The sequence below is a fragment of the Cavenderia fasciculata genome, assembly GCF_000203815.1.
Source record: "Cavenderia fasciculata unplaced genomic scaffold Scf_ET2XIPL01COFD4-5, whole genome shotgun sequence".
Classification (NCBI taxonomy): Eukaryota; Evosea; class Eumycetozoa; order Acytosteliales; family Cavenderiaceae; genus Cavenderia; species Cavenderia fasciculata.
The window spans coordinates 1155149-1181864 of record NW_004457695.1 but is presented as its reverse complement, the minus strand read 5'-3'; the positions used below and the strand labels follow the sequence as shown (position 1 = coordinate 1181864).

The 26716-nt window shown below is 31.5% G+C and overlaps 11 protein-coding genes across 11 annotated transcripts; 3 read left to right on the top strand and 8 right to left on the bottom strand.

Moving 5' to 3' along the window:
• Positions 1-131: 131 nt before the first annotated feature.
• DFA_08070 (bromodomain-containing protein) lies at positions 132-4233 on the bottom strand (the record flags this gene model as incomplete). Its single annotated transcript, XM_004355519.1, has 5 exons — positions 132-1153; positions 1327-2679; positions 2740-3073; positions 3461-3562; positions 3661-4233. The coding sequence occupies 5 exons, from the start codon at positions 4231-4233 to the stop codon at positions 132-134; spliced, it is 3384 nt and encodes a 1127-aa protein (XP_004355572.1).
• A 459-nt stretch (positions 4234-4692) lies between these two features.
• Positions 4693-5587, bottom strand: DFA_08069 (uncharacterized protein; the record flags this gene model as incomplete). Its single annotated transcript, XM_004355518.1, has 2 exons — positions 4693-5207; positions 5470-5587. The coding sequence occupies 2 exons, from the start codon at positions 5585-5587 to the stop codon at positions 4693-4695; spliced, it is 633 nt and encodes a 210-aa protein (XP_004355571.1).
• Positions 5588-6031: 444 nt separating this feature from the next.
• On the bottom strand, positions 6032-7787 carry sir2D (NAD(+)-dependent deacetylase; the record flags this gene model as incomplete). Its single annotated transcript, XM_004355517.1, has 3 exons — positions 6032-6949; positions 7025-7523; positions 7681-7787. The coding sequence occupies 3 exons, from the start codon at positions 7785-7787 to the stop codon at positions 6032-6034; spliced, it is 1524 nt and encodes a 507-aa protein (XP_004355570.1).
• Positions 7788-8662: 875 nt separating this feature from the next.
• On the top strand, positions 8663-10986 carry tssc1 (WD40 repeat-containing protein; the record flags this gene model as incomplete). Its single annotated transcript, XM_004355516.1, has 7 exons — positions 8663-8971; positions 9063-9337; positions 9640-9799; positions 9899-10222; positions 10304-10425; positions 10516-10921; positions 10975-10986. The coding sequence occupies 7 exons, from the start codon at positions 8663-8665 to the stop codon at positions 10984-10986; spliced, it is 1608 nt and encodes a 535-aa protein (XP_004355569.1).
• Positions 10987-11056: 70 nt separating this feature from the next.
• On the bottom strand, positions 11057-15821 carry DFA_08066 (uncharacterized protein; the record flags this gene model as incomplete). Its single annotated transcript, XM_004355515.1, has 5 exons — positions 11057-13386; positions 13849-13915; positions 14017-14630; positions 14696-15676; positions 15752-15821. The coding sequence occupies 5 exons, from the start codon at positions 15819-15821 to the stop codon at positions 11057-11059; spliced, it is 4062 nt and encodes a 1353-aa protein (XP_004355568.1).
• Positions 15822-16252: 431 nt separating this feature from the next.
• On the bottom strand, positions 16253-17627 carry proB (profilin II; the record flags this gene model as incomplete). The annotated part of the gene is made up of 3 exons (XM_004355514.1): positions 16253-16628; positions 17186-17210; positions 17597-17627. 3 exons carry the CDS (start codon positions 17625-17627, stop codon positions 16253-16255), a joined length of 432 nt encoding a protein of 143 aa, XP_004355567.1.
• A 62-nt stretch (positions 17628-17689) lies between these two features.
• DFA_08064 (uncharacterized protein) lies at positions 17690-18880 on the top strand (the record flags this gene model as incomplete). Its single annotated transcript, XM_004355513.1, has 3 exons — positions 17690-18133; positions 18256-18411; positions 18512-18880. 3 exons carry the CDS (start codon positions 17690-17692, stop codon positions 18878-18880), a joined length of 969 nt encoding a protein of 322 aa, XP_004355566.1.
• A 203-nt stretch (positions 18881-19083) lies between these two features.
• On the bottom strand, positions 19084-19873 carry med31 (putative mediator complex subunit 31; the record flags this gene model as incomplete). The annotated part of the gene is made up of 3 exons (XM_004355512.1): positions 19084-19433; positions 19518-19784; positions 19843-19873. 3 exons carry the CDS (start codon positions 19871-19873, stop codon positions 19084-19086), a joined length of 648 nt encoding a protein of 215 aa, XP_004355565.1.
• An 869-nt stretch (positions 19874-20742) lies between these two features.
• On the bottom strand, positions 20743-22596 carry DFA_08062 (uncharacterized protein; the record flags this gene model as incomplete). The annotated part of the gene is made up of 2 exons (XM_004355511.1): positions 20743-21933; positions 22024-22596. The coding sequence occupies 2 exons, from the start codon at positions 22594-22596 to the stop codon at positions 20743-20745; spliced, it is 1764 nt and encodes a 587-aa protein (XP_004355564.1).
• A 104-nt stretch (positions 22597-22700) lies between these two features.
• Positions 22701-25156, bottom strand: DFA_08061 (uncharacterized protein; the record flags this gene model as incomplete). The annotated part of the gene is made up of 7 exons (XM_004355510.1): positions 22701-23304; positions 23375-23936; positions 24002-24176; positions 24257-24520; positions 24614-24829; positions 24915-24997; positions 25075-25156. 7 exons carry the CDS (start codon positions 25154-25156, stop codon positions 22701-22703), a joined length of 1986 nt encoding a protein of 661 aa, XP_004355563.1.
• A 488-nt stretch (positions 25157-25644) lies between these two features.
• Positions 25645-26708, top strand: DFA_08060 (uncharacterized protein; the record flags this gene model as incomplete). Its single annotated transcript, XM_004355509.1, has 2 exons — positions 25645-26322; positions 26388-26708. The coding sequence occupies 2 exons, from the start codon at positions 25645-25647 to the stop codon at positions 26706-26708; spliced, it is 999 nt and encodes a 332-aa protein (XP_004355562.1).
• Between the last annotated feature and the right edge of the window lie 8 nt (positions 26709-26716).

The window sequence follows — 26716 nt, the reverse complement described above, 5'->3', positions numbered from 1 at the left end:
CTGTCAATGATTATTAATGAACCATTTTTTTTAGAGCTTGAAAGAATGCGATTAAATTGTGATTTGAAAGGTATCCTCGTCGAGGTACATTAATAATTATTAGAAGATATCGGAGGTGACTGGAATATTGGTTATTGATTATTTAGATTGTAAGATTCGACCCAAATGAATGGTTGTTGTTGTTGTAACATCATTTGAGGATGTTGTTGTGCAGTTGTTGTTGTTGTATATGTATTTCCTGTTATGTTGTGGTCGTTTACAATATAGTTATTCGCGTTGTTTAAAGTAGTTGTGGTGGTGGTGGTAGGTATGGTTGATACAAATTGATTGTCATTGGAATAATTGTAATTATTATTATTATTATTTGTAAATGAGGTATTTTGAATTTCATAGTTGTTATAGTTTGATTGCTGGTTTTGATGCACTTGTTGTTGTTGATATTGATAATGTTCTTGTTGCTGACCCATTACAATACCGGCGTTGTTTAACCATACGGGTTGCTGATTTGTATGTTGGTATTGATAATTTGTTGTCGGTAAATCGATCATTTGTTGCTGGTGAGGTTGACCAATTCCTCCAATTAGGGTTTGTTGTTGTTGTTGCAGCTGTTGTTGATGGAGTTGACCTGAGATTTGATCACTTAAGGGTAACGATTGGTGTTGTTGAGGTTGTACTATGCTTTGTTGGGGTGTGCCAAATTGTTGTTGTTGATAATAGGGTAAAATCATCGTTGCTTGTTCTTGTTGTTGTGGATAAACTAAAAAAGTTTGGCCATTTGGAGCGTGTACAAGTTGTGGTTGTAATGGTAGAGGTTGTACTATGCTTTGATATTGGGATTGTTGTTGCTGTTGTTGTTTTATGCTTTGTTGATTTGGTTGAATGATCGAAGGCCCAGTCATTGGTTGTTGCTGATGTTGATATTGTTGTGATTGAGGATAAACTAAAAAGGGTTGGCTGTTTGGAGCATGTACAAGTTGTTGATGTTGTGATCTGCTTTGTTGAGGCAAGTAAAATTGTTGTTGGTATTGATTTGGAGTGTGTACAAGTTGTTGATTATTTGGTTGCGATTGTCGTGAAATGGCATTATTATTAGTATTATTATTATTATTATTATTATTAAAAGGTTGTAATGTTTGTTTTTTTGTTGTTGTTGCTTGGTTTTAAAACTTGGCTGGTTAGGTAGTTGATTATTTGATTGAGGTAAAACTGTCATGACCTGTTGTTGTTTAAGTGGCACTTTTGGTCGCTGAATAATTGTAGGTGGTGGTGGTGGTGGTGGCGGTGGTAGTAGATGTTGATGTTGTTGTCGTCTAGGTCGATTTAAACATCCATTATTATTATTATCTGTGACATTATTATTATCACTTGATTGTTGGTTGATATTATTATTATTAATGGTCTGGGTTTGTTGTTTAACAATTTCCTCATTTGACTTTGGTGTTGATAAAGGGATATGTTGTTGTTGTTCTTTTTGTTGTTGTTGGGAGGGAACCACAACAATATCGATATATGCTTGCAACAATGGTTTTCTACGATAGATTAGATTATTGGCTTGTTTAACATTGCCCTCTGAACATATTTGTTTGGAGACACTACCATCGAGTTGGAAACTAGTTTGGGAAATATCCAATAATGGTTGAATCGATTTGATTTGAATGATAACTTTTGTGATTTGGTTGGCAGTTGATAATTGGTTTAATATAGGTAGAATTTCAAGACAATCCCATTTGTTGTATAATATCTTGAGTGTGGATATTGTTGTTAGATTGAGAATTAATATTGCTTTTTTATCTGTTGTAATCTTTTTGATTTTAGGTGGTAGTTTTAATGTTTGACCAATAGTAGTTGAGCTACAATCGAGTACAACCAATGCAACCAAATTTGGAAACTCGTCCAAGTTGACATCTTGTGTGAGATTGGTTACGATGCATCGTAGAGAGAGCTTGATATCTTGAGAGAGTATCGAATAGGCACTGACGCATCTTGATGGAAAGTAGAGTTTGGTGATCGATTTTCCTGTTAATGTTTCTGCTAGATCAAGAAACATGAGGGCATCGTATTGAATCGGACAATCTCTAATATCTAATTTGGTCAAACATGAGAACAATTCAAGAGATGGTGGTATCATTGATATCCTTTGATACTTGATTGTTGTAATTGTTTGATAATCCTCTTCACTATATTCAAAACCATAATTAATTTTAGGGGTGTGAATGACAAGTGATCGAATGGTTTTAAATACACAATTTGGATTGTTTCGATGCATACGATACCTATTATTATAATCAAGAAAATAAAAATCGTTGTTGTTGAGAAAGATAATATTGTTGAATAAATGATTAGATACAAATCTGAAAATATCTTTAGATATGAGTGCTAGTTGTAGTTTTGATCTTGTTGATTCTGCTATTGTATGGTGTTGAGGTGTAAATAGTTTAGTTGTTGAAAAATGAACAGCACATTCATTTTTGATAGAGTGATAGTGTTGAACAAATTCCTTATCGTTTAAAAATTCCAATCCAGGTTGTTCCAATCTTTTCATAAAACTCTCTTCATAAATACATGTACATCTATCTCTTAGATTCCAAACCATCGATATAATATTACGCATAACATAATTTGGTAATCTTTTTTCAAATGGTTGATTATTATTTGTTGTTGAAATACTATTACTATTATCTATATTATTATAATTATTATTATTAATATTTTCCAATTTTTTAAATATAAATTTTTTACAATTATTATTATTATTATCTATCATTGTTGAAGAACCGATAAATTGATATCCTATTTTGTTGTACAGATCAACATAACTTTGTAAAATATCATATGGTGAATGTATAATAATTTTGTTGATGTTGGTTAGATTAAAATTGAAACCATTATAACAACTAGTAACTGTAAATTGGTGTTTAGGATCGGTTCTATAACGTTTAAATCTGACTATTCTGATGTGTGGAAAATAATTGGGTAAACTCCTGTATAGAGGGAAGTTGTCAAAAGTAAGTTTATCGACACTTGCAGGTACCAATGATATTGTATCTGTCCAACGTCCACCAAAATGTATATGCTTTAGTTTTGGAAAATCATCTTGTTTGATTTGCATAAAACTGGAAAACAATGATATGACTCTTAGTTTTCGTTTGACAGTCCCATCCAAGGTATTCCAGTCAAAGAAGAAGGGAAGTAGAATCTTGGTGATACGAGTACCAGGTACAAGTAATGTTTTCCCAATGTGCTTGAAAACGCAGTTTGTTGGAATGGCATTGAGAAAATTGATTGATCTGAGTTTGTTAAAGGAAGCGTATGGTATTGCTCTAACGAGAACCACTTTAACGTGGTCATACAGAACAATACTCCTGAGCTTGGGCATTGCTTCCGATAGCATCGTCATAATGTCAATTGGCAATTGTCTGGGCTCAGATGGGATCTCCCCCCGGATGTGTACCTTTCTTACTTGTTTCAATGCTTCATTGTCAACATAAAATGGTTTGTGATATGAATAATGAAAGGGTTTGACCAAGTAAAGAGTGGTTGGATTCTTGATGACACAGTATTTCTTTTTGATGTGATTGTACGTGTCTCTGGTCGGCTCCAAAAATGAACACCGTCGGTAAAGAGAGTGGTCGATACCAATTCAAATACTCTTTTTGATACCAGTGCCAATGACTGTCGCTTCCATCGTTTATCAATATCGACATGTATGCTAATATTGGGGTTATCATTTCTTGAATTTCTTATATAAAGATTGGGTGGTGGTCGGTAACCCATATCGTAGTTGTATTGGTGAATGGGACACATATCTTGTCGACCGAGTGAATGTTGTTCTATTTGTGGTTGCATTTGTAAGTGTGCAAGTCCTCTGGTATCGATTGTATTTGGTTTGTATTGTTTATGATCTAATTGTTCTAGAGCATCTCGTAGAGCATCATCGTATACACACGTACAAAAATTTGCATTGTCAGATGCCAATGTCAATATTCTCTCGATAATAAACCATGGCAGCACTGCTATACCACCAACACCAACACATGAATCATCTAAATATCTACAATGATATAGTTTCAGTGTATCATTATTATTATTTGTTGTTGTTTGTTGTTGTAGTTGTTTAAATCTTGATCGATAACATATATCTTGTCGATAAATTATCTTTAACTCTTCCTCTGTATATTCTTCTTCATCACGGATGATATCATCCACCACGTCCTCTCTTTCCTTTCTTTTCATTTATTATGTGTATATTGTTGTTGTTGTATCTATAATGCATTATAGATTAATAAGAAACAATGTAATTATGTATTATTATTGAATGAGTATTGAAATGAACAACCTCTTTGACTTGAACACTCAAAGTAAAAATAAGTAAAAAAAAAAATAGATTTCCTCTTTTGGAAAAAAAAAGAATTCTTAAATAGATACATAAATAGCTATTTAATGATTTATTAAAAGGCTATGTTATATATATAATCATCGACGGTGACTAGAATTGGTTGTCATTGTAGGATTGGCCATCAACCTAGTGAATTGTTGTTGCAACGTCATTTGGGGATGTTGCTGTGTAGTTGTTGTTGGTGTATATGTATAACCTGTTATGCTCTGGTTGTTTACAATATAGTTATTCGTGTTGTTTAAAGTAGTTGTGGTGGTGGTCGGCATGGTTGATACAAATGGTTGTTAGATTGAGACTTAATATTGCTTGTTGATTGGTTGTAATCTTTTTGATTTTAGATGGTAGTTTTTTAAAGTTTGACCAATAGTAGTTGAGCTACAATCGAGTACAACCAATGCAACCAAATTTGGAAACTCGTTCAAGTTGACATCTTGTGAGAGATTGGTTACAATGCATCGTAGAGAGAGCTTGATATCTTCAGATAGTATCGAATAGGCACTGATGCAGTTTGATGGAAAGTAGAGTTTGGTGATCGATTTTCCTTTTAATGCCTCTGCAAGTTTAAGAAACATGAGGGCATCGTATGGAATTGAACAATCTCTAATATCTAATTTGGTCAAGTTTGGGAACAATTCAAGAGATGTTGGTATGTCTGTTGTCTCTAGGTACTTGATTTTTGAAATGGTTTGATAATCATGTTCATGAAATTTAAAACCATTATTTTTAGCGTTGTAACTGACAACTGATCGAATGGTTTTAAATACACAATTTGAATTGTTTCGATGCCCAAGATATTTACTATTATTATTATCTATATTATTAATATTATTTTCCAATTTTTTAAATATTAATTTTTTACAAAGAAATAAATTGATGGCCTATTTCGTTGAATCGATCAACATCACTTTTTAAAATATCATATGCAGAGTGTATAATAATTTTGTTGATATTGGGTTGATTAAAATTGGTGATTGCAACATAACAGCTACTAAGGGTCAATTGGCGACGAAAGGTTTCATCGTCAATCTTAAATCGGATTGTTCTGATGTGTGGAAGGTGATTGAGTGATGTACCGATTTCTGGGATGGCTTCAAAAGTAAGTTTATCGACACTTTCTGGTACCATAATTGGATCTCTCAGTTTTGGGAAATCAACTTGTTCGATTTCCATATCCAAGTTTGCTGGTTTCATCGAAAAAGCCACAAAGATAGACAATGATATGACCCTCTGCCGTCGTTTGACTTTTTTAGGCAGGGTATTCCATTCCAATCAAAGAAAAAGGAAAGTAGAATCTTGGTGACACGGTTTCTGGTGGATTTGAGGAGGCAGTGGCACACATAAAACGTTATATTTGTGTGAAAGCTTCGTATTGTCTTGACAAGAGGTTCGCCAACCAACCCATAGAGAGCAATACTCCTGAGCTTGGGCATTGTCTTTGCTAGCACCGCAAAATTGGGTCCTCTTCTATATATATATACTTGCACATATAATAATAATCATTTTCTCCATCCTCTTCTCACGGTTTGCACTTTTTTTTTTAATTAATAAATTAGAGGAGAAAGAGATAAAGTTAACAAAACAACAAAAAAGAAAAAAAAAAAAAGTACAATGAATTCTTATTTGTTTATTTACTTTTTAAAACCAATTTAATTTTTCTTTCATTTCCTTTACAAAAGTATCACAATCACCAAGATAAGCATAATCAAACTGATGAGGTTGACCAACAATCTCACGGTTGATGAGAATTTGGGGGACGTTTGGATTGATATACTCGGGCAATAGAGAGACTGGTTGAACCTTGAGAGAGGATCCCATGACAATGACCATATCAACTTTGGGACGATCCTCTCTTACGCAATGGTCGAATCGGTCGGGAAGGTTCTCACCGAAAAAGACAATATTTGGTTTCATAAACGACTTGGAGTCATCGCATTGTTGGCAATAAGGGATTTGTTGACGATCAATTGTTTCTCGTAGTTGTGAGCAATCAACTGTAAACTTGCAACTGATACAAGAAGCCGTACTAAAACTACCATGACAATTGACTAGTTTCTCGTGACTAATACCAGCGACGTGTTCCAACGTATCAATGTTTTGAGTATAGTTTCGAAGGAGTAGGCCCCGCTCATCCAACTCTTTGATAAAGTAGTGAGTGGGTGATGGTTTGTGACGACCTGGATAAATCTCTTTGGCAAATTCGAAAAATGGGTTGGGGTCTTGGAGGAGATAGTGTATGTCAAACAGGCATTCAGGCTCTGGCAGATTATACTTTTTCTCGATGGTCTCATAGACACCCCCCTTGGAACGAAAGTCGGGGATACCGCTCGACACGCTCACTCCGGCTCCAGTAATGATAAGAATGTTTTTACATGTTTTGAATAAATTTACAACGTCGTCTATCGTATTGATATGCTCCAGCTTGCGACGATACGGACGACTAAACGATTGATACTTCATATACTTGAAAAATAAATGTAATGCTATTTTTCTTTTTGTTAAAAAACTTGTTATTAATTCCCATGGATCTTCATCTTCTTCATCAACTTGTAATGTCTAAAAATAGAAAAAAATAAAATTAATAAATAAATAAATAAGAATACATTTATGTTTATGTTTGTGTATACATACAAAACCAAGATCTTTGGTAAATTTTTTTGGATTAATATTTTGACTTTTCTTTTCGTTTATGTGTTGAATGATTAGATTTTTGGCAAATTCATAGATATCCAAGTTTGGATCATCCTTTAATTTTGAGTTTATGATTTCTTGTTTTTCACTTGATCCCAATTCCGAATCTTCATCAGATTCAGAAGAGGAGGAATCATCAGATGATTCAAATTGACCTGAGGAATAATCAAAATCACTATCATCTTCTAATTGTCCTTCCATCTCTTCCCATTCTTCCAATTGATCTTTATTATTATTATTATTATTTTGTTCTTCCTCTTCTTTTATTATTTGGAATTCTCCATCTACCTCATCCTCATCCTCTTGATCATATTCCTCCTCCTCCTCATCATCATCATTATGAAGATGGAGGAGGTGTTGTTCATCTTTTTCTTGTCCATCTTGGTTTTCCAGTATTTGTTTGTTTGCAATTTCGTTGTGTTCAGTCGCAGTATATTTTCTAAAAATGGGTGTGACGTAAAAAAAAAAAAAAGTTGAAAGTTCGTTAGCAATTTTCGTTCTCACAAATATTTACCCTTCACCTTAATTTTTCTCTTCATAGTAAAAAAGTTTGTAGGTAGCAAAGAAAGTAGAAAAAGAGAAGAAGAAGTACTTACACTTTCTTTATCTTATGATTTATTTCTTTACTTTCTTGTAAACATTCTGTATTTACAAGTATATTTGCTCTATTGATAGCATCGTTTATATTTCTTTTATTTGTCATTTTTTTTCTCTTTCTCCTCTCTCTCTTTTTTTTTTTCTTTGTTGCGGGTGTTTTTTGTTGGTTCAACTGTTTTAAAAAAATCAATTTTTTTGAAAAACTGGTTTTTAAAGGGTCTCTGCTGGATTGTAAAAAAAATTGGAATAAATCAATCAATAAAACTACAGTAGTTAAAACTACTAACCTACCCAACAATAATAATTTATAAAATATTTTTTCAATTTATTTATTTTAATAAAAAAATTAATAATAAATATTTAATTAAAAAAATTAATATATTAATAATAATTCCACCCATTTTAAAATTTCCATCTATTCAACAATAATACTATTTAATAATAATATAATCCTCTCCTTTTATTTATTTATCATCTTCATTATTAATAATTTAGATAATTAAAAAGAAAAAAAGAAAAATGGAAAACCATTTTCCAATTCCAAAAAAAAAATAAAAAACAATAATATTAATATTAATATATTATTTGTAAATATTCAATTGGATGGGCTCCATTAATGAAAAAGATATTCAACAAATTAAATTAAAAAATTGGATTCATCATCCTTTTTAAACTAAAAAAAAAAAATAAGAAAAACTCCTTTGCAAATGATTAAAATTAATTTTTAGTTTAAATCAATTGATCATCAGTCACCACCACCATCATCATCATCCCTGGGATAGGTTGGATCACTTTGTTTGTGTAGGTGCTTTGCTCACATCACTTTGGTGCCCTGGGTCAACCCCGATAGGTGTCCTGAAAAACCAAAAACCCGACTTTTTAGTCCACAGTATTTAAAGATGAGGTTCATCTGTCCTACTCTTTTGTAAAAACATTCGTTCATCTAATCTAATAATAATAATAATCTAATCTCAACAAACAATGACACAATCAAAGGAACCAGCAGGTGTTATACCACTTCCTTTGCGTCCAGAAATGCCATTGACATTATCTTCATTATTCTCTCACCAAGACTATGATAAAGTTCGTCACATCTATGGAAAACATATATTGGGAATAACAAAGAGAGTTCTTCCAATCCTTCTCCTTTGCTTTGTTTTGCCTCTTGGTGCTGTTTCTGCTGTTCCATTCCTTCCAGTCTCTAAAAATGTCCTTTTAGGAATGTGTTTGGGTTGGGTTCTAACCTTTTTAACAAGTACTATAGTTATTGGTATTAAAGTTTATAAATCTGTATGTTTGATATAAAGATATGAATATATGAATATATGAATATTGACTCTCTCTTCTTTCTCTTTCTCTCTCTCCCCCTTCTTTTCTTTAGTTTAATATTAACCTAGAGACATTATTGAATCAAGAGTTTGAATCAAGAGGATATACTTTTGAGTATGCGTTTGCTACCAAGAAAGGTATTGCTGTATACTGTGATACTCCATGTCCACCACCACAATTACAACTACAACAATCATATTCAAAGAGCAATGATATGGTTACTCCATGTCCACCACCACCTCAACAATATGTTGTACAGCAACAACAATACCAATACCAAAGTACTCCACAACAACAACAATACCAACCATATCCTACCTCTGACAAGTACCTAGATATTGATAGAGGAAATGAAGATATTGTGTAACCCTATTATCTCTAACCCTAAACCCTAACCCTACCCCTATCGATCAACTGCTAGCCCAGTTGAAAGATCATTTAATCAATCCATCCAATCTAATCTTAATTTAACCTAATCTCTACAAGAATAAAATCATGTCGAATTCATTCTTTAGTGTACTGTACTATATATAAATACACAAATATCTCTTTCTTTTATGTTTGTTGCAAACAATGAAATGAGTTCAAAAAAAATTAAAGTATGATGAATTTGATCATAATTTTAAAAGTAATAGTAATAATAGAATGTATAATAATAATACAAGTAATATAGCAACCAATGTATATGGGTTATCTCTAAGTAAAGCTAGAGCAATTTCACATGTTGCAGCAGAAACTGAATGTAATCGATTTCTAGTTGGAACAAATGCACTTAAAGAGGAAAATGAGGTATGTTAAACTTCTCTAGAGAATGATCATTAGATTGATTGATTAGATTGTCTAATATAAATATATTAATTTATCTATATTTATATATTTATTTCCTAGATATGTTTAATCGAAGCAAAAGAGAATGAAGGAGTTAAATTGGTGTCATTATTGAATCATCCAAAAGAGATATGGTCGATTACTTCATGTCTTCATGATGCACAACAGTTTTATACTGTATATAACAACAATGGAGCTGAATATAAAACATCATTGTGGAAGATTGTCGATGACAAGGCAATTGAAGAGGTCTATGAACTCAAAGGTCATCAAGGATACATTAAACCAATCATTTGTGATCCCTCTGAATCAAATGATTATGTTGTATCTCTAGATGACTCTACTATTCGTATTTGGTCAAATTTAGATTCATCTGAACCAACTGTATGTTTAAAATATCGATATATATATATATAGATTATTAACTCTTTACTAACTTGCTTGTGCTTGCTTTTATTTATCTAGGTATTAAAATCGATTGGAAATCAAAATAAATTATCAGGAGGTTGTATTAATCCAAATATTAGTAATCAACTTGCAACTTGTAATGATGTAAATATTAAAGGTTGGGATTTTAGAACTGCAAAGTAAGTAAGAGACAATTCTCAAATCAAATCAAATCAAATCAAATATTTAATTAATTATTTATTTATTTATTCTTTTGTTTTTTTTTGTAGGGAAACATTTGCAATTGATAAAGCACATAGTGAATTAATTAGATCGATTGATTTTAATCCAAATAGAGCATATTATTTATTATCGGCTGGCGAAGATGGTAAATTAAAGTTTTGGGATACAAGACAAACCAAAACACCTGTCAAATCATTTAGTGGACACCAACATTGGATTTGGAATGCCAAATATAATCCAGTACACGATCAATTGGTTATTACCAGTTCTAGCGATAATACTGTAAAATTGTGGAATGTCTATTCTATATCTGAAGCTGCTGCTGCCGCTGCCGCTGCACCTGAAGATGGTACACCAAAACCAGTTGCAACAAACACAGGTGGTAAAAAGAACAAACGTAAAGAAGATCAACTCATCAAAACATTTGAAGAACATGAAGATAGTGTCTATAATGTTTGTTGGGCTAGTAGTAATTTTATCTTTGCTTCATTATCATTTGATGGTAGAATTGTAATTAATAATGTACCAAAAGAATATAGTGATATTATGTCTTATTAAATAGGAAATAAAATAGATTTAATAACTATTCTATTTACTTAATTTTAATTTATTTTTACTTATTATATTAACTTTTTTAATATTTGTTAGATATGAATAAATATCTAATCTATTATTTGATTGAATGAGTGATAGGTAGGAATTAAAGATTGCGTCGAATGAAGATTTGTTGGATTCATAAGAGATGGTTGAAAAGATGAAATCCAACGACTCTAGAGTACCAGTTTGTAAATGTTGATAGAATATTTCTTGTGCTTTTGTTTTCCATTCAATGGTAAACTCGCTGGCACACCACTCTAGTATTTGTCGATGACAATGTTTGTTGTATCCAACAATTTCAATCATTGTCGGTGGCATTGCATGTTGATCAAGCCACGGTTGACGGAAAATGTATTGAATCAACTCTAGATTGTTGGCAAGTGTTGCTTGTTTGAGTATTTTGGTCAAATTGGCACGTCCATGTACGATGAGATCTTGAAAGTGTTGATACACCATTTCAAATCTTTCCAATTCTCCATGTCTTCCAATTGATTCAAAGAGTAGTTTAGGAGACTCTTCATCTTTTTTAAAATGTACAAATTGATTAAAATAATAAATAATCGATACATTTGGTGACCAAATACAACTATAAATAAATAATTGTTGAATTATATTTGATTGATCTAAAATGTATTTCATAAATGAAGAAGATGAAGAAGTAGATGAAGATGAGGAGGAAGAAGAGGATATATTTGAAGAGGTTGAATTGGTTGAAGAAGTTGATAATTTTAAATTAATATTTGGAGGTTGAAAATCCTTTTTAATAAATTCTAAATCACCAAGTTTAATTGCCATTTGAAAACATTTGATTATCAAATTATAGGGGATTGAAGAAGATGGAGCTACACCTCTTCCCAACAACTCTTGATTAATCATAAATTCCAATACGTAAAGATTGTTTGTATTGATTTGAAATTTGTCTGTACACTTGTTTTGTTCCCAATATTGATAGATTGATTTAACAATATCCAAATCATCAATCCATGTATTTGTCTTTGTTTTGATCAATTTTGGTACCGTCTCTAATAGACATGGAAAATTATCAATAAAATATTTGATCTTTTCCGACTGAACCCTCGTTTCAACCAACAGATAATGAAATAATTCCATTGCTTGTTTATGTAGATTCTGTGAATGTTGTTGTTGATCTGAATCCTTTTGTACCAATGCCAACTTTGATTCCAATTGTCTCTTGAATTGTTTTAATGGTAGTTTGGAAAACTGATTCTTGTTTAGGAATTTGAATAAATCAACAGTCTTGCTATCTTGTCCAAGGTATTGTTCCATCTCTTCAACATTGTCACTAGTTATGATTCTATCTATAATCTTATCCTTTTGACTTTTTAACTTATCAATCACCTCTTGTAATCTTGAAGGTTTTAATAATTCCTTTGAATATATTTTTTCCATCATCTCCAATATTAAAATAAAGTAACAATTATTTAAGTTATTATTAATATTACAGTTATTATTATTATTATTTTGTTGTTGTTGTTGAAGTAGAACATTTAATATTTTAATGATTATTATTGGTGATAATAGATTTATATCATTTTGATCAAATAAATGATTAATTATATAAAGATGATAATTTGATTTTAAAGTTGATAGTGTAAATAATAATTGATTGAATTGATTATTTTTAAATTTCCAATTGTTAATGTCAAGTTGTTCTAAATGTTGTTGATGATATAATAGACCGATGAAATAGTTGTAGACAAAGTCATGTTTCCAAGTGTTGGCAGTGATAGTGGTAGCAAACTTTTTGATAATGTCTGAATGATCAGAGTAGACCATGTTGTCTGGCTTTTTGATTCCCAATATCTTTCGACCATGTTGTTGTAATAGGTATTGAGCCATCTCCAAGTGTCTGTGATTGATTAGACGTCTAATCAGTAGTACCAACTCTTCCTTTTTCCATGATGGTGTGTTGTGACCTGGGTTGTTCAATTTAGATAGTATTGTTGTCTGTGAGTGTTGCTCCAATATTTTAAATACTTTAATGTTTCCACTATTACTAGCTGCAATCATCAATTCTTTAATACCGACAAACATTGGTTGAAATCGTTCAAACAATCTTTGAAACACAGTGACGTCTGTCAGGTGCTCACAAGCATACAGTATCGTCGAGTACTTGATGTAGCATTGATGTTTACTCTCTAATCTGTCCTTTAACAATGCATATCTCTTATCTTTGATCAATTGCTTGACCTTGCACAGTTGGTCATACTGATGATTACATAAAAAGTTATTACATCTCTTTGTAAATGAGAATATATATTTCATCAATACTTTTGATTTAATTATTTTCTCCATGAGGTCTAGTTTAATAAATTAATAAATAAATAAACAATATATATATCTTTGTACAATTAATAAATAAATAAAGTAAAATAAAATATGAATTATGAAACGAAGTGATGGGTGTTTGTTGTTGTTGTGAAAGGGTGGGATGACAGCCCACAAAGTTAAAAATAAATGATGACCACGAAAAAAAATCAAAATATCTAAATTTCACTGGTCACAGTGCAATGGTAGCGACGATGTGTTGTCGATCACATGTGTCTACACCTCTGCATGGTTGGTTGATTGATTGGTCACACAAAAACTTTATTTATTTATTTTTAAAAACAACAACAACTACTCTATGTTGTCTGTTTGTTGTTGATGATGTTGTTCAACAAGTTGGAATGACAACATCAAATTTTTCATTAGTTTCTTTGGTTGATTAATATTGGGGTGTTGTTTGGTAAACGACTGATGGTATTGGTTTGAAAGGTTACTATAGTGTTGTTGAATTTCCAAAGAGTTGTGTTCTGTTTGTTTCAATCTTGGTAAAATTTCATCCAACTAGAGGTGACAAATTTGATTTTCATTGGTTAGTTTCCAAAAAGGTTTTTTTTTTTCTTTTCTTTTCTGTTTTTTTTAAAAAGTTTTAAAAGTTTACTTACATGAATGGACAATTTTAACAAATCATTTTTAATTTTTTGAATATTTGAATCTGGTTGTTGAACCAACTCTTGTTGTTGTTGTTGTTGTTGTTGTTTTTCTTTTTCTTTTTCTTTTTGATCCTTGATATTATCAATTTTAATAGGAGTAAAAAGATTAAATGGGATGATATTGTTTGAATTATTATTATTTTCTTTCTTTTGTACAGATGATGGTGGTGGTTGTTGTTTCTTTGCAGTGGAATTAATACCAATTGGATTATTGGTTCTATTGGTAGGTCGTGAAGGAGTTTTTTCAATAATATTATCTTTACCATTATTTAAATACTCCGATATGATTAAACTCCATTGTTTCTCTTCTCGTTTCCATCGTTCCAACAAAGTTTTAAGAGTATTAATTCTCATTTCCATTTCCAAATTTTTCATATTCTTGTAAATAAATATTTTATGTTGATCTATTTGATCAACAGCAGTTGAAGGGGTTGGAGTAGGTGTAGGAGTAGGAGGAGGCGGTGAAAGTTTTACAATCTCTAATAAATGTTGATTATTAATATCTTTAATTTTTGGTATTGTCAACTTTGATATTTCGATTGTAAAATTTTTACATATTTCCCTAACTATAAAAAAAAAAAAGGTTAGATATCATTTATATTATAAAATAAAACTACTGTGTGATAATTACCAAAAGGTTTAAATTGGGATGGAGTATTATTTAATTGTGTTGAAATTGTACTTCTAAAAATATCTATAATTTCTTTTTTCTCTTTGGTAATGTTTACTTTGACAACTGGTTTTGGTGGTGATTCAACTTTTGGTGGTTCGACTGGTTGTTCAATGATTTCTATCTTTTCCAACTCTTCCTCTTTTTCTTCTTTTTCTTTTTCTTGTTGTTCGATTAATTGTTGATTTAAACTAGTTGATGAAGGTGAATCATCCATATGAATTGTTTTAATTTTCTTTTTATGTTGTTTTGGTGTCAATTGTGGAAGGACAGTTGATGATGATGGTTTTGATGGAGATGATATTGAACTACTACTAGTGGTAGTAACACTACTGCTAGTACTGTTGGATGAACTATACAATAAAGAACCAGGTGTTGTAGGAGATGATGGTGAAAGCATCATTGCATTATTACCAGTAACTGATTCAATCATTGATTGGAATGGTATAGACTTTGATGGTGATATCAAAGAGTTTGCTTGATCCACTACTATTTCATCATTATCATTTTCCAAGATAGATGATGATGATGATGATGTCTCTTTGTCATGATCATTGTCCATACCATCACCATCATTACCATGAGTCTTTAGTTTAAGTTTTAATTCTTGTGATGGTGATTCAATCTTGAATTGACTAAGATTCTTTTCAACATTCTCCATTTGTTCAACTGATGTATTATTTTTTTCATCTTCCTCAACAACAACAGGATCTTCTACTACTATCTTTTGATTTGATTCGTTTGTTGTAGTTGTAGTAGTCGAAGTAGTTGTTGTTGTTGTTGTTGTTGATGTCAAATCAATATCATTATCATCATTGACACTAGCACCATCATTATTATTAATATTATTTACAGTTTCCGTTTCATTTGTTGTTGATGTTGTCAAAGATGTATCATTCTCATTTTCATCTTTATCTTTTCTTTTTCTAAAGTTAAATTGAACTATAGTATAGTAGTAATAGTAGTAATCGTTAGAACATATATAGCATCTGATCAAACTATTTATTATTTATTTACTTTCTTGTCTTTGAGAAGTACTTTGTCTTCTCTTGAACGTTGAATTTCTTTTTTTGTATGTAAAGTGCATATTATTATTATTGTTATATATTAATATTTAATTTACACACTCGACTCTATAATGTGACTGTCTTATCTATCTATCTATCTATCTGCGCTAATCATATATTATATATATATATATCATACATATCAATTGTAAACATATCAAGTGGTTAAGTCTCAAAAGTAAGTATACACATTTTTGAAAAATTGGCGCCAAACTTTTACAAGTTTTGTCACAAAACTTTGAAGTTCATGAACTTTTTTTGTTTTTTTTTCTTTCTTGTGACAAGATTCTAAAGATAAAAATATCTTGAACCTGATTATATGAATTGATACAAATACAATTACGACTCTTTACTTTTGTTTTTTTTTAATGTTTAAGAAATACAAGTTTTTTATATTATTATTTTTTTATTGGAGAAATACAATATTTTATATATGATATCAATTAATTATTTAGAAACCAGAGTCGATGAGGTAATCAGCCAACTTTTCAACGACGGTGGCAGCAGCACCTGGTTGAAGGGTTTGATCGTAGACACCAACAATGATGGCTTGGACAGTCTTGACACAGACGATACCGCCAGCACCTTGCTTACCATAGATGGAACGTGGGTCGGCCTTGAGAGTCAAGTACTTGACCTTGTTGGCGAGGATACCAGTAGCAGAGGCGTTGGCTGGGTTGGCAAAGTTGGCAATGAGAGCCTTTTCTTCTTCTGGAGCGAGCTTGAAACCGGCAGAGGCAGCCCATGAACCACCAGCAGCACCGATAATGGTGGCTTGCTTGAGGCCAGCACCTAAGAGGTTAGTGTCAACGTATGATTGCCAAGACCTAAAAGTAGAAAAAGATAAAGTTAATTAAATGAACTCATAGTAGTCGTTATATTCCATTGGATAGTATATTTAGATGACTGGATAATAATAATAATCACAGTGTGTGATTACTAAACTATATATATATTGTTTATTCCAACTGTCTTGAATATCCCAACTATATTGTACAATTTCTTCTCTAGAGATATTATTATTATTATTACTTACATGATGAATGTGTATAAGTTATAATTTAATGAAAATAATGATGTGCTTGTTCTTGTGTTGTTGCTTTTTGAGCTGGTTGGGGGATGGTGACAGAGCAAGCAAAAAGTGAAAAAAAAATTGAAGACAAAAAATGAAAATAATTATTCACCCATTTTGAAACCCAACTTTTTTTTTTCTGATTAGAATAATAATTGAAGGGAGCTCAAAGCAAAAAGTAAAGAGGAAGATGGGGTAGAGCAACAGGTGAATAATTTATCGTTTGGGCAGAATGATCTCACTCATTCTTTTAGTTTAATCCACCCCCTCCACCATCACATCATTGCGAGTCATAGCCAGCCACTTACTTACTTACTTACTCTAATGTTCTGAGAATCTAAAATCAATACCATTAAAATCGATTGTCAGATGGCCAGATCAGCCCTAGATTTCTATAGATAGCCTATCTATAGGTTCACTGCAGCCCAATAGATATTTTTAAATAACCCAAATTATTATTTATTTATGAATGGCTGCCAGCCAAGCCAACAATCATGTCCATCAAACATGCGCTTATTATTATTATATTATCACATGAACAATCAAATAAATCATATTGTATAATCAATGACACACAGAAAATGAGTATACTAGTATCTATCTCTATATTCTGTCCTACAAGACAATAGGATGATGTCCACTACACTACCATCAAAGAGTTGAGAAGTTCACAGAATTAATGTTTGAAAAGATCTTTTTAAAATTTTTTAAATGTTCATTTGCCTTTTTGTGTTCCTGTTCCCCAATGAATCATTTTTTAGTCTAGTCCACCTAGCAGATAAAGAAATATATAGATAGATAGATAGATTAGATTAAATGGGTCAAGCAGAGAGTAAAGCAGAGGGAGGATCTACTCAATCTCAAGGTGATGTTAGTTATTACTATCAACAACAACAACAACAACAGCAGCAACAACTACTGTTACAACAACAATTACTACAACAGCAACAAGCACAACAACAACAATTGACACAACCAACCTCTTCATCAAGTACAAGTTTAGTGTATCAAGATGTACCATATACAAGTTATTCTGTAGATAAACCAAATTCAAGAAATCAACTATTACAACAACAACAAAAATCACAATCACAACAACAACAACAACAACAACAATCACAGACACAACAATCAACTAATAATAATAATAATAACAACATAGGAACAACATTTAAAGATGAAATTATAACAATACATAAAGCAGATAATACAACAAAAGATTTAGAACCAGAACTTGAAAGATTATCTAAAACACCTCAGGTATGTAAGGAATCACATTGATTGATTGATTGATTGATTCTCTTTCTCTTTCTTTCTCTCTCTCTTTCTATATCAATCAAAAAGTCTTTACCTTTACCTTTATTAACATTTTATTAACTTAGTTTTTTCCATTATTAAATGATGATAATGACTCTTGGTTTAATCCTACTAGCAATCCATTAAGAGTGGCTGATATGGATGGTAGAGGTGCTCTTAATGTTAGTATAGATATTCAAAATTATTTAAAAAATTCAACTGGTTATATATTTGAGAAACAAGTAAGTAGTCTATCTATACATATATTACAACTAATAATAATAATAATGAATGTAATATTGGCAATTCTCTAACATTGCAATGTATTTTTTTTGTACCTAGTTGGAAATTATTCAAAAGATGAAAGATGTAGAATTTAGAAAAGCTAAAAGATTAACAACCATCGTTTCGCTAAAGACAAACGATGTTACACATACACAAATTGGGGCTAAAGAAGTATTGGACAAAATCAAGGGAAACATTAACAAGACAAGGGAAATGGTCGTTAAAATTGGTGATATGATTGAGAAATTGGAACAAATCCTACCACTTGATGAAAGAGATAACTTTTATCAAGAAATTGAACAATCATTTTATCCAAATCAAGAAGATAAAGAAAAAGAAAAAGAAGAGGAAGATGACCAACAACAGCAACAACAACAACAACAACAACAACAACAACAACAACAACAACAACAACAAACTTCTTAAAATATATTATATACCCTTTTATTTATTTATTTATGAATATTTTGATTGGATATAATAATGTATATTCCAATTTCCTTTTATTGATTGATTGATTGATCAATCAATCAATCTATAAACAGATTATATGTCGTTCTTATTCTTCATACAAATTTGTTGTTATTGATTGTGATTGATCCAATTGGTTGATTCCTTTTTGATTCCTTTTAAAGAGAAGGTACATTGACTGTTGGTGGTTGAGGTGGTTGTTGATCATTTTGTATAGTAGTAGTAGTAGTAGTTTGTTGTTGCAGTTGTTGTTGTTGTTGGTCTTCTTTTTGAGCCATTCTATTGTTTCGATAGTATTGCCAATGATAGAATTGTTGTTCGTGAATGAATTCAGTCGATTGAACGTGCGTCAATTCTTGTCTAAATCTTTCGTGTTGCAAGAGATCGAGGAAATACAAACATTGAGGATACACTACAAACTTGCTATACTCTGGTTGTTTCCAATATTGTAGATATGCCAAGTAATTGATAAATGCTTTATCTTGAAAGAATCGATTTTGTGCAAGATCTAGAGTGTGATAAATGTTAGCATAGCTATCAACTATCGTTTGGTCATGTGACATCTTTTGAGAGAGAGAGAGAGAGAACATACAATTCAAGTATCTAGGATTTGACAAACATTGAATAAACTCTAATTCCATTGTAAATCTTGTATTGTTTGCTTCTTCTTCTTGAGTTAGTGTTGTAGTAGTCGTAGTGGTAGCAGCAGCAGTAGTAGGTGATGTTGTATTGTTGTTGATTCCTAAACTTTCAATAGTTGAAGATGAACCTACACTTGGAGGATCAATATTATTATTGATAATGTTAACATCATCAACCAACATGGGTGATGTTTCAGTACTCATCTCCTCTATTGTCTCTATTTATTTAAATTATTAAAATAAATTCTTTTAAAAAGTTAGTTTGAACATCCAAACCTCTCATGATTGTCGAACAACCAAGTGCCATTATTTTTTCTTTTTTATTTTATTTATATATAACACTTGTATATATATGATAAGCTAGCTCAAAGAGATCAAATACTAGTATATTAAAAAGTTACACTGGTATAAAGACACACTATCCATTATAGTCAATCACTCAAGGACTTGAAAAATCAAACCTTTCGCCAATACATTCTATCACTACAGGAAACAAAAGGTATAGTGGCAGCAATGTATGTTAGTAGTTGGTAATTCATACCTTCTTGTCAATGAGGTTGTTTGAATCGATAAATTTTTTCTACTTCATCTTGGCTTAAAACTAAAAAAATGATAAATTAGAAATCGATAAAAAGAATTAAGTGTATATTTTCTTACTTTTAGATATACATAAGAGGTGCGAATCTTGTCTTCATTCCAATTTTTTTACCCTCCTGTTTAAGAGCAAGTGGTGGTTTTTCTTGGACATTCCAATTCAGGACCCATTCCTATGATTTTTGCAGTAAAATCATAAGCTTCGCTGTACGAGCGGAGAGGTTGCACCCATAGCATGTATGCCAGACAAAGAGACATTGCGGCAAGGAGTTTGACTCTTTTATTAATATATATTTGGTATAGAAAATATGGTTTGCCTTCAAAATGCTTGGATTTATTACCTTTATAGGTAATATAATTATTTTCCACCCACCAGAGAGCAGCCAAACCCAAGAGATGTATTCAAGGTATAAGCCATATTAAACTTTTTATTTCATATACAAATGTAACTCTGTATGTAATATAGTATAATATGGCTTATACCTGAGTGGTGAGATAGATGTAAACAAACAAATCTAAACTTTAAATTATATGGTAAATATTATATTATTATATTTATATATTTATATTTAAATTATTCATTTATTTTCCTCCAGAAGATTTATTAATTTGAATAACATGTAAAATAGAATTGGTTGATAGCATTATTTCAGGGATTAAATCATAGCTAGCACGATCATTGATGGCTTTGATAGCGATAGAGGCCATTGATTTGGTTGATTCTTGAAAAGCACAGTATCCAAGACCACTGACAATCTCTTGGTAGGTACGAGGATCGATAAATATTCTCTTTTGACGTTGTGTGGTGAGGAGGGTGTGGAGACTGAGGATATGGTGGTGTTGATGGTGGAATTCCTGTTGTTGCTCAGAGGTAGTACCACCTTGAGCCAAGTCAATGATACGGTTGTTGAGTTCACTATACTCAAACTCTAGAAAGGTGGTCATGCATGAAAAGTGGTCCATCTTTTTCTCACGTTCCTTTTCCATCCACATACGTTCGAGTGTGTCGACAGTGTTTCCACTGCTATTGAACCCGCCACTACCGTCGAGTACTTGGTCGAGGTTACCAATCATAGAGTTACGACGGATGGTTTCTTTGAGTAGGTTGGAAGAGCCGTCTCCGTGACCGCGCTTTAAACTGCTTTCACCTTCACCGTCACTACCGTCGATTCTGAAATTACTGGCCGACGAGAACGACCCTCCACGTCCACCATCTTCATTGTCTGGCGATGGGGGTGCATCTTGTTGAGGTGGAATAAATGGATAGCCAGTAGCAGCAATACGAGTTGCCATCTCACAAAAGATGACTCGTGAAATATGTGGGTAGTAGGCGAGATGCGATGTATACACACCAATGACTGTACGAAGCAAAAGGTTACGGTTGGTTGTAGTGATACTCTCTATTCTTGGGAGAGCCTTGTCAATCACAACACCTGCACCCGTACCCAAACTGAGTTGACGTAATGCAGCTTCTGTCAGACCGCCACCACCGTTGCCATTGTTGTTGTTGAGTCGAGCAGCTTCGTCGCTTCGATAGATATAGGAGGGTAGTTGGACGGCTGGTGGTTGAAACACCGTATCCCTATCCTCTCGTCTCAACAACTCACTATTGTACACTGTCAACAAACATGCCTCTAATCCAATCACATCACTTGGATTGGAGTATAAATAAACCCATATCATTGCTGGTAAAAATGATAACATATATCTCTTGCATGTTAAACTATCAAGATTATACCAATTATAAAACCATTGACATAATAATTCTTTTCTCTACAAAAAAAAGAAATAAAAAGGAGAGGAGTGTCAGATATATATATATACTCTTCTTTCTTTCATTCTCTATTCTTTGTTTTTACATACCGATTTAGCAAATCCATTTGATAGAATCTTTTTAATGATTAATTGATTGATTGGTTCATTTTGTGATAGTTTTGAAGCAATGGCAGCTACATCGTGAACGGTTGTATTTGATCCTGGATAGATTGGTTTGAAAAAGATATTGTATTTCTCGTTGGTTGATGAACTGACACTTGATAGATCATCTCTATGATGACTTGATGTTTCATTTATATTGATATGAATATGATCTGTTCCACTTCCGATATGATGATCGCTCTTGATGTTGTTGGTTGATGATGATGGGATGGAAGTTGTAGTAGTGGTAGTAGTTGTTGTAGTTATAGGTGGTTGTACTTGATCAAGTATGACATCGGTACTAGCATCAATGGCTGCAGAGTGTAAACCAAATGGTTGTTCCAAGTAGGTTGTCAATAGGTCAATCACCATCTCAACCTTTTTCTTTAATTGTTGATCATTGAATTGTTGTATACCAGCTGTATTAATAATTGATGGTGTTGCAGTAGCAGCTGCAGCTACCGTATTACTTGTAGATGTTGTTGTTGTATTATTGTTATTATTATGTTCGTTGCTCATCTCTCTCTTTCTCTCTCTCTCTCTAATCCTACTAATACAAATGCCGAATGATTGATTTGGTGAACATAATATAAAATGGGATTAAAAAAAGTGTATTTTTTATTTTAATTATTACAAAGCTTTAGATTTTCCAATCTTATTTCTATATTGGATGTTGTTGTAGTGGTTGTTGTTTTCTCTTTCTCCTCTTCCTCTTCCTCTTCTACTTCTTCTTTTTCTACTTCTTTTTCTTCTTGTTGTTCCTTTGATTTATAATCAAATGATAAAGTTGAACCATTAATTTGTTGTCTAAGTTGATTGAAATGATTTTCAATATCTTGGGTGATAACAGATTTACGAGAGCTAAATAAATCATTGATAGGGTCTACAATCTTTTGTTTGGATTTAAGTGATGCTTCTCTCCAAAGTATTTGAAAGACAACACAATCCAAAGATCTATGAGGTGGAAGGAGTCTACGATGTTGGATTTTGGTGATTGCCAAAATATCCAAACTAGTGGTTGCCATAAACATTAAACTTTGGAAATAATCAAACATTTGGATAGCTTCAAATGTTTGTTTGTTTGAATCAAAGTTTGATCTATCAACATCTACTCTATGGCTAATTAGAACATGATGTAAAATAAATGCATCAATCATCCAATCTTGAATTGGTTCTTCTCTATTTGCATTTGGAATTAAATTACATCCTTTTAAATATTTTAAGAATCTATAGAAAAATATAAAAGTATTAATAAATGCAATATGTTTTGTTTTTGTTTTGTTTTGTTTTGGCATACAAAATTAAAAGTAAATCATCCATTTGATAATCTTTTGATTGAAATTGAGAGGATAATCTTTTTGAAGTTTCTTTATCAGTGGTAAAGATAAAACAAAGTTCTTGTAATCTTCTTTGGAGAGTAATCTTGTCATTCCAACAATCCAAGACACCAAATTCAGAGAGAATGGGGGTTCTTTGAACCGAGGCATAGGTGAATTGATCTGGAGACAATTCAGTGTAATGAACACTAGTCTTTAGTTCATAGGCCAACAATCCAAACATTCTATCTCTAATGGGAGCAGTCTTGAATACAAACGAACGAGAGAGTGGAATAGTAGGTTCCAATTGATAGACTGATGATTGTTGATATGGTGAACGCATAAATGACAAATGATTATAGTTTGATCCACAATCAATCGAGAAAAAGTATTCAAACCATGGTTGTGACTTTACAAATCTAAAATCTCTATGATCAGAATAGGCAAAGAATAATCCATCATAAATATATCCCTTTTCTGATCTTGGTTCTTTGGTTGGTTGTGGTAAATAATAAAAGTATGAATCTAAACATATTTCTTCATCTACAAAAAAAATAAAATAAAAAGTAAATAAATTATTATTATTATTAATTTGATATGTTTTTTACCATTTTTTGGAAGTCTATGATAATTATCTTTAATGATTGAAATGATTGAACTACCACTATAATTTGCAATATTCTTTACGATAGAGTCTATTCTTTGATAATTACTACCTCTAAACTTTGATCTAATATGTTTAGTATAATCATTACCAATAAGTGTTGCTACCATTGGTAAATACTAAATTGTACAACAAAAAATAAATAAATTAGTTTTGTTGATTTTCTTTTTCCTTTTTTGTTTTTATAGATGTTTTTTACTCTTTCTTCAATACCAAGAGCCAAAGAAGTTTGTTTTGAAGTATGACCAAGACCATAAATTTCATTATCTTCAACTTTTAGATCAGATAGAGCAAAGTAATAGGTTTCTCCAAGATTGAAAAATAGGAAATCAGAATCATTTGAAATGACACCAAAGATCTTTCCTTTGTTATCAACAACCCATTGTTTCATTTCATTATCAGATTCTTGGAATGATCCATGATAATGAATACCCAATTCTTTTAATACTGCTTTAAATTCATTCTAAAGTAAAAAAGTTGAATTAATTTGTTAATTAGTTAATTAGTTGATTACAGAGACAATGTGTTTTTGTTGTTTGGTTGTTTGTTTACATACCAACAATAATTTTGGAGGCAAGAATCTAGTGAATGGGAATTTAGCATTTGGATCGATTAAATTACCAACCAATTCTTTAATATCTTGTAACTTTGATTCATATCTCTTTTCCAATTCCTTAAATTTACCAATTGGTGTGAACCCATCCATAAATACAATCAATTCCATTCCATTCTTTAAGAATGATTCAAAATAGTTTTTAATATCATCATACAACTAAAAAAAATTATATAAATGTATAAAGGGTTAGAGATTCAATCAACCAATCAAATTCCTTTTTTTTTTTTACTTTTATACATACATTGATATAAGAACCTACAGATGATAATACTTTATCACTCAAGTAATACATTAATGCATTACCATCAATACCTATAATCAGTTCTAATAATAATTGAAAGGATTAGTATTAGATCTGTATCAAGCAAGATATCTTGAATTGAATGAATCATATGACATACTTTGTTTCTTTGCTTCATCGGTGAGATAGATACCTCTACCCGATTTTCCTTTAAAATAAGAAGTAAATCCTTGTACACCCATAGTAAGTAAGAATAAATTAAATTATCTGTATACAGTATAATAAAGAGATAACCAACTTTGCAATGAATGATGATGATCTAAAAAATGTGAGTTTTTATAATGAAGGGTTAACATCTGTTACTTTTAGCCACCTCGATCATCAATTTTAATTTATTTATTATTATTCTCATTGGTTGGTTGTTAACCCAATAATTATTACTGACGGGGGTCATCAATAAATAAAAAAAAAAAATTAAAAGTAAATTGGAGATATTATTCTGAACTAAAGATCTTGCTAGATTGATGATGACTTGTCGAAAGAAGAAATTTAATTTCTTTTTTTATTTTTTTGTTTTAATTTTTTGGGGGAGACTATGGGTTTTAACCAAAGGGTTGTCTGGGTCTCGAAGTAATTGGTAGTTATAGTATTTAATAGTTGGAATCGTTTCCTCAAGTAGATACATAGATAATAGATAGATTATCAACAGAATAGATCAAGAGAGAGAGAGATGACATTGATTAATGTAAATGATCAAGTCATTTATGATACAGATCTACACAAGGCAGTAGTCGTGTTTCGATATGATGCCACCGAGGAAGAAGAACTGTCTTTGGTAGAAGGTGCCTACATTGATATATTAGAGGAAGCTAGTGATGGGTGGTGGAGAGGTCTCACAACTAATGTCAATCGACAAGAAGGTATCTTTCCATTCAACTATGTCAGAAGAATTACTGTCGAAGAGTTTGATATCTATTTGGAGAGAGTAAAGAATAATAATAGTAATAGTAATTACAGTACATCACCACCACAACAACAACAACAACAACATATATCAACGGAAGAACAAGAAGAACAAGAAGAACAAGAACAAGAACAAGAATCTGAAATTGAAACACCATCTTCATCATATATTAACCATAATCATAATCATCATAATAATAATAATAACGATACACATAAATTAGAACATCATATAATAGCATCACTTTCTGATCCACTTGAAAAGAGATCATCGGCAACATCAACCAGTTCATACACCACTAATAATAATAATAATAATAATACATACGATTCATCATCGACAACAACGCCGTCGTCATCTTCCTTTTTCCAACCTCTTCCACCTACTCCTACCTCCTCCTCTTCTGCTTCTTCTTCTTCTGAAGTTGCCAGTATTACTATCAAGGTATGTATAGTTTATTCCCTCATTTTGAGATATATAGTTTACTCACCTACTTATTTGTCGGTTAGATTAATGATATAGCAAAAGAAGGATATTTGGTAAAGAGAGGACACATTAGAAAGAATTGGAAAGTTAGATGGTTCCAATTAAAACGTAATAGATTGACATATTCAAAATCACCAAAGGAAAATAAGATCAATGAATTGGTATTGACACCAGACACTGAAATTGATATTGCAACATCGATGAAACGTACCAACTGTTTCCAAATCAAGATTCCATTGGATAAATCAAAGGATAAACATCTTATATTTTATTGTTCTGCACAATCTCCAGATGAACTAGAATCTTGGATTCATGCATTAAATCAATCAAAAAATAATAATTAAATGAAAGA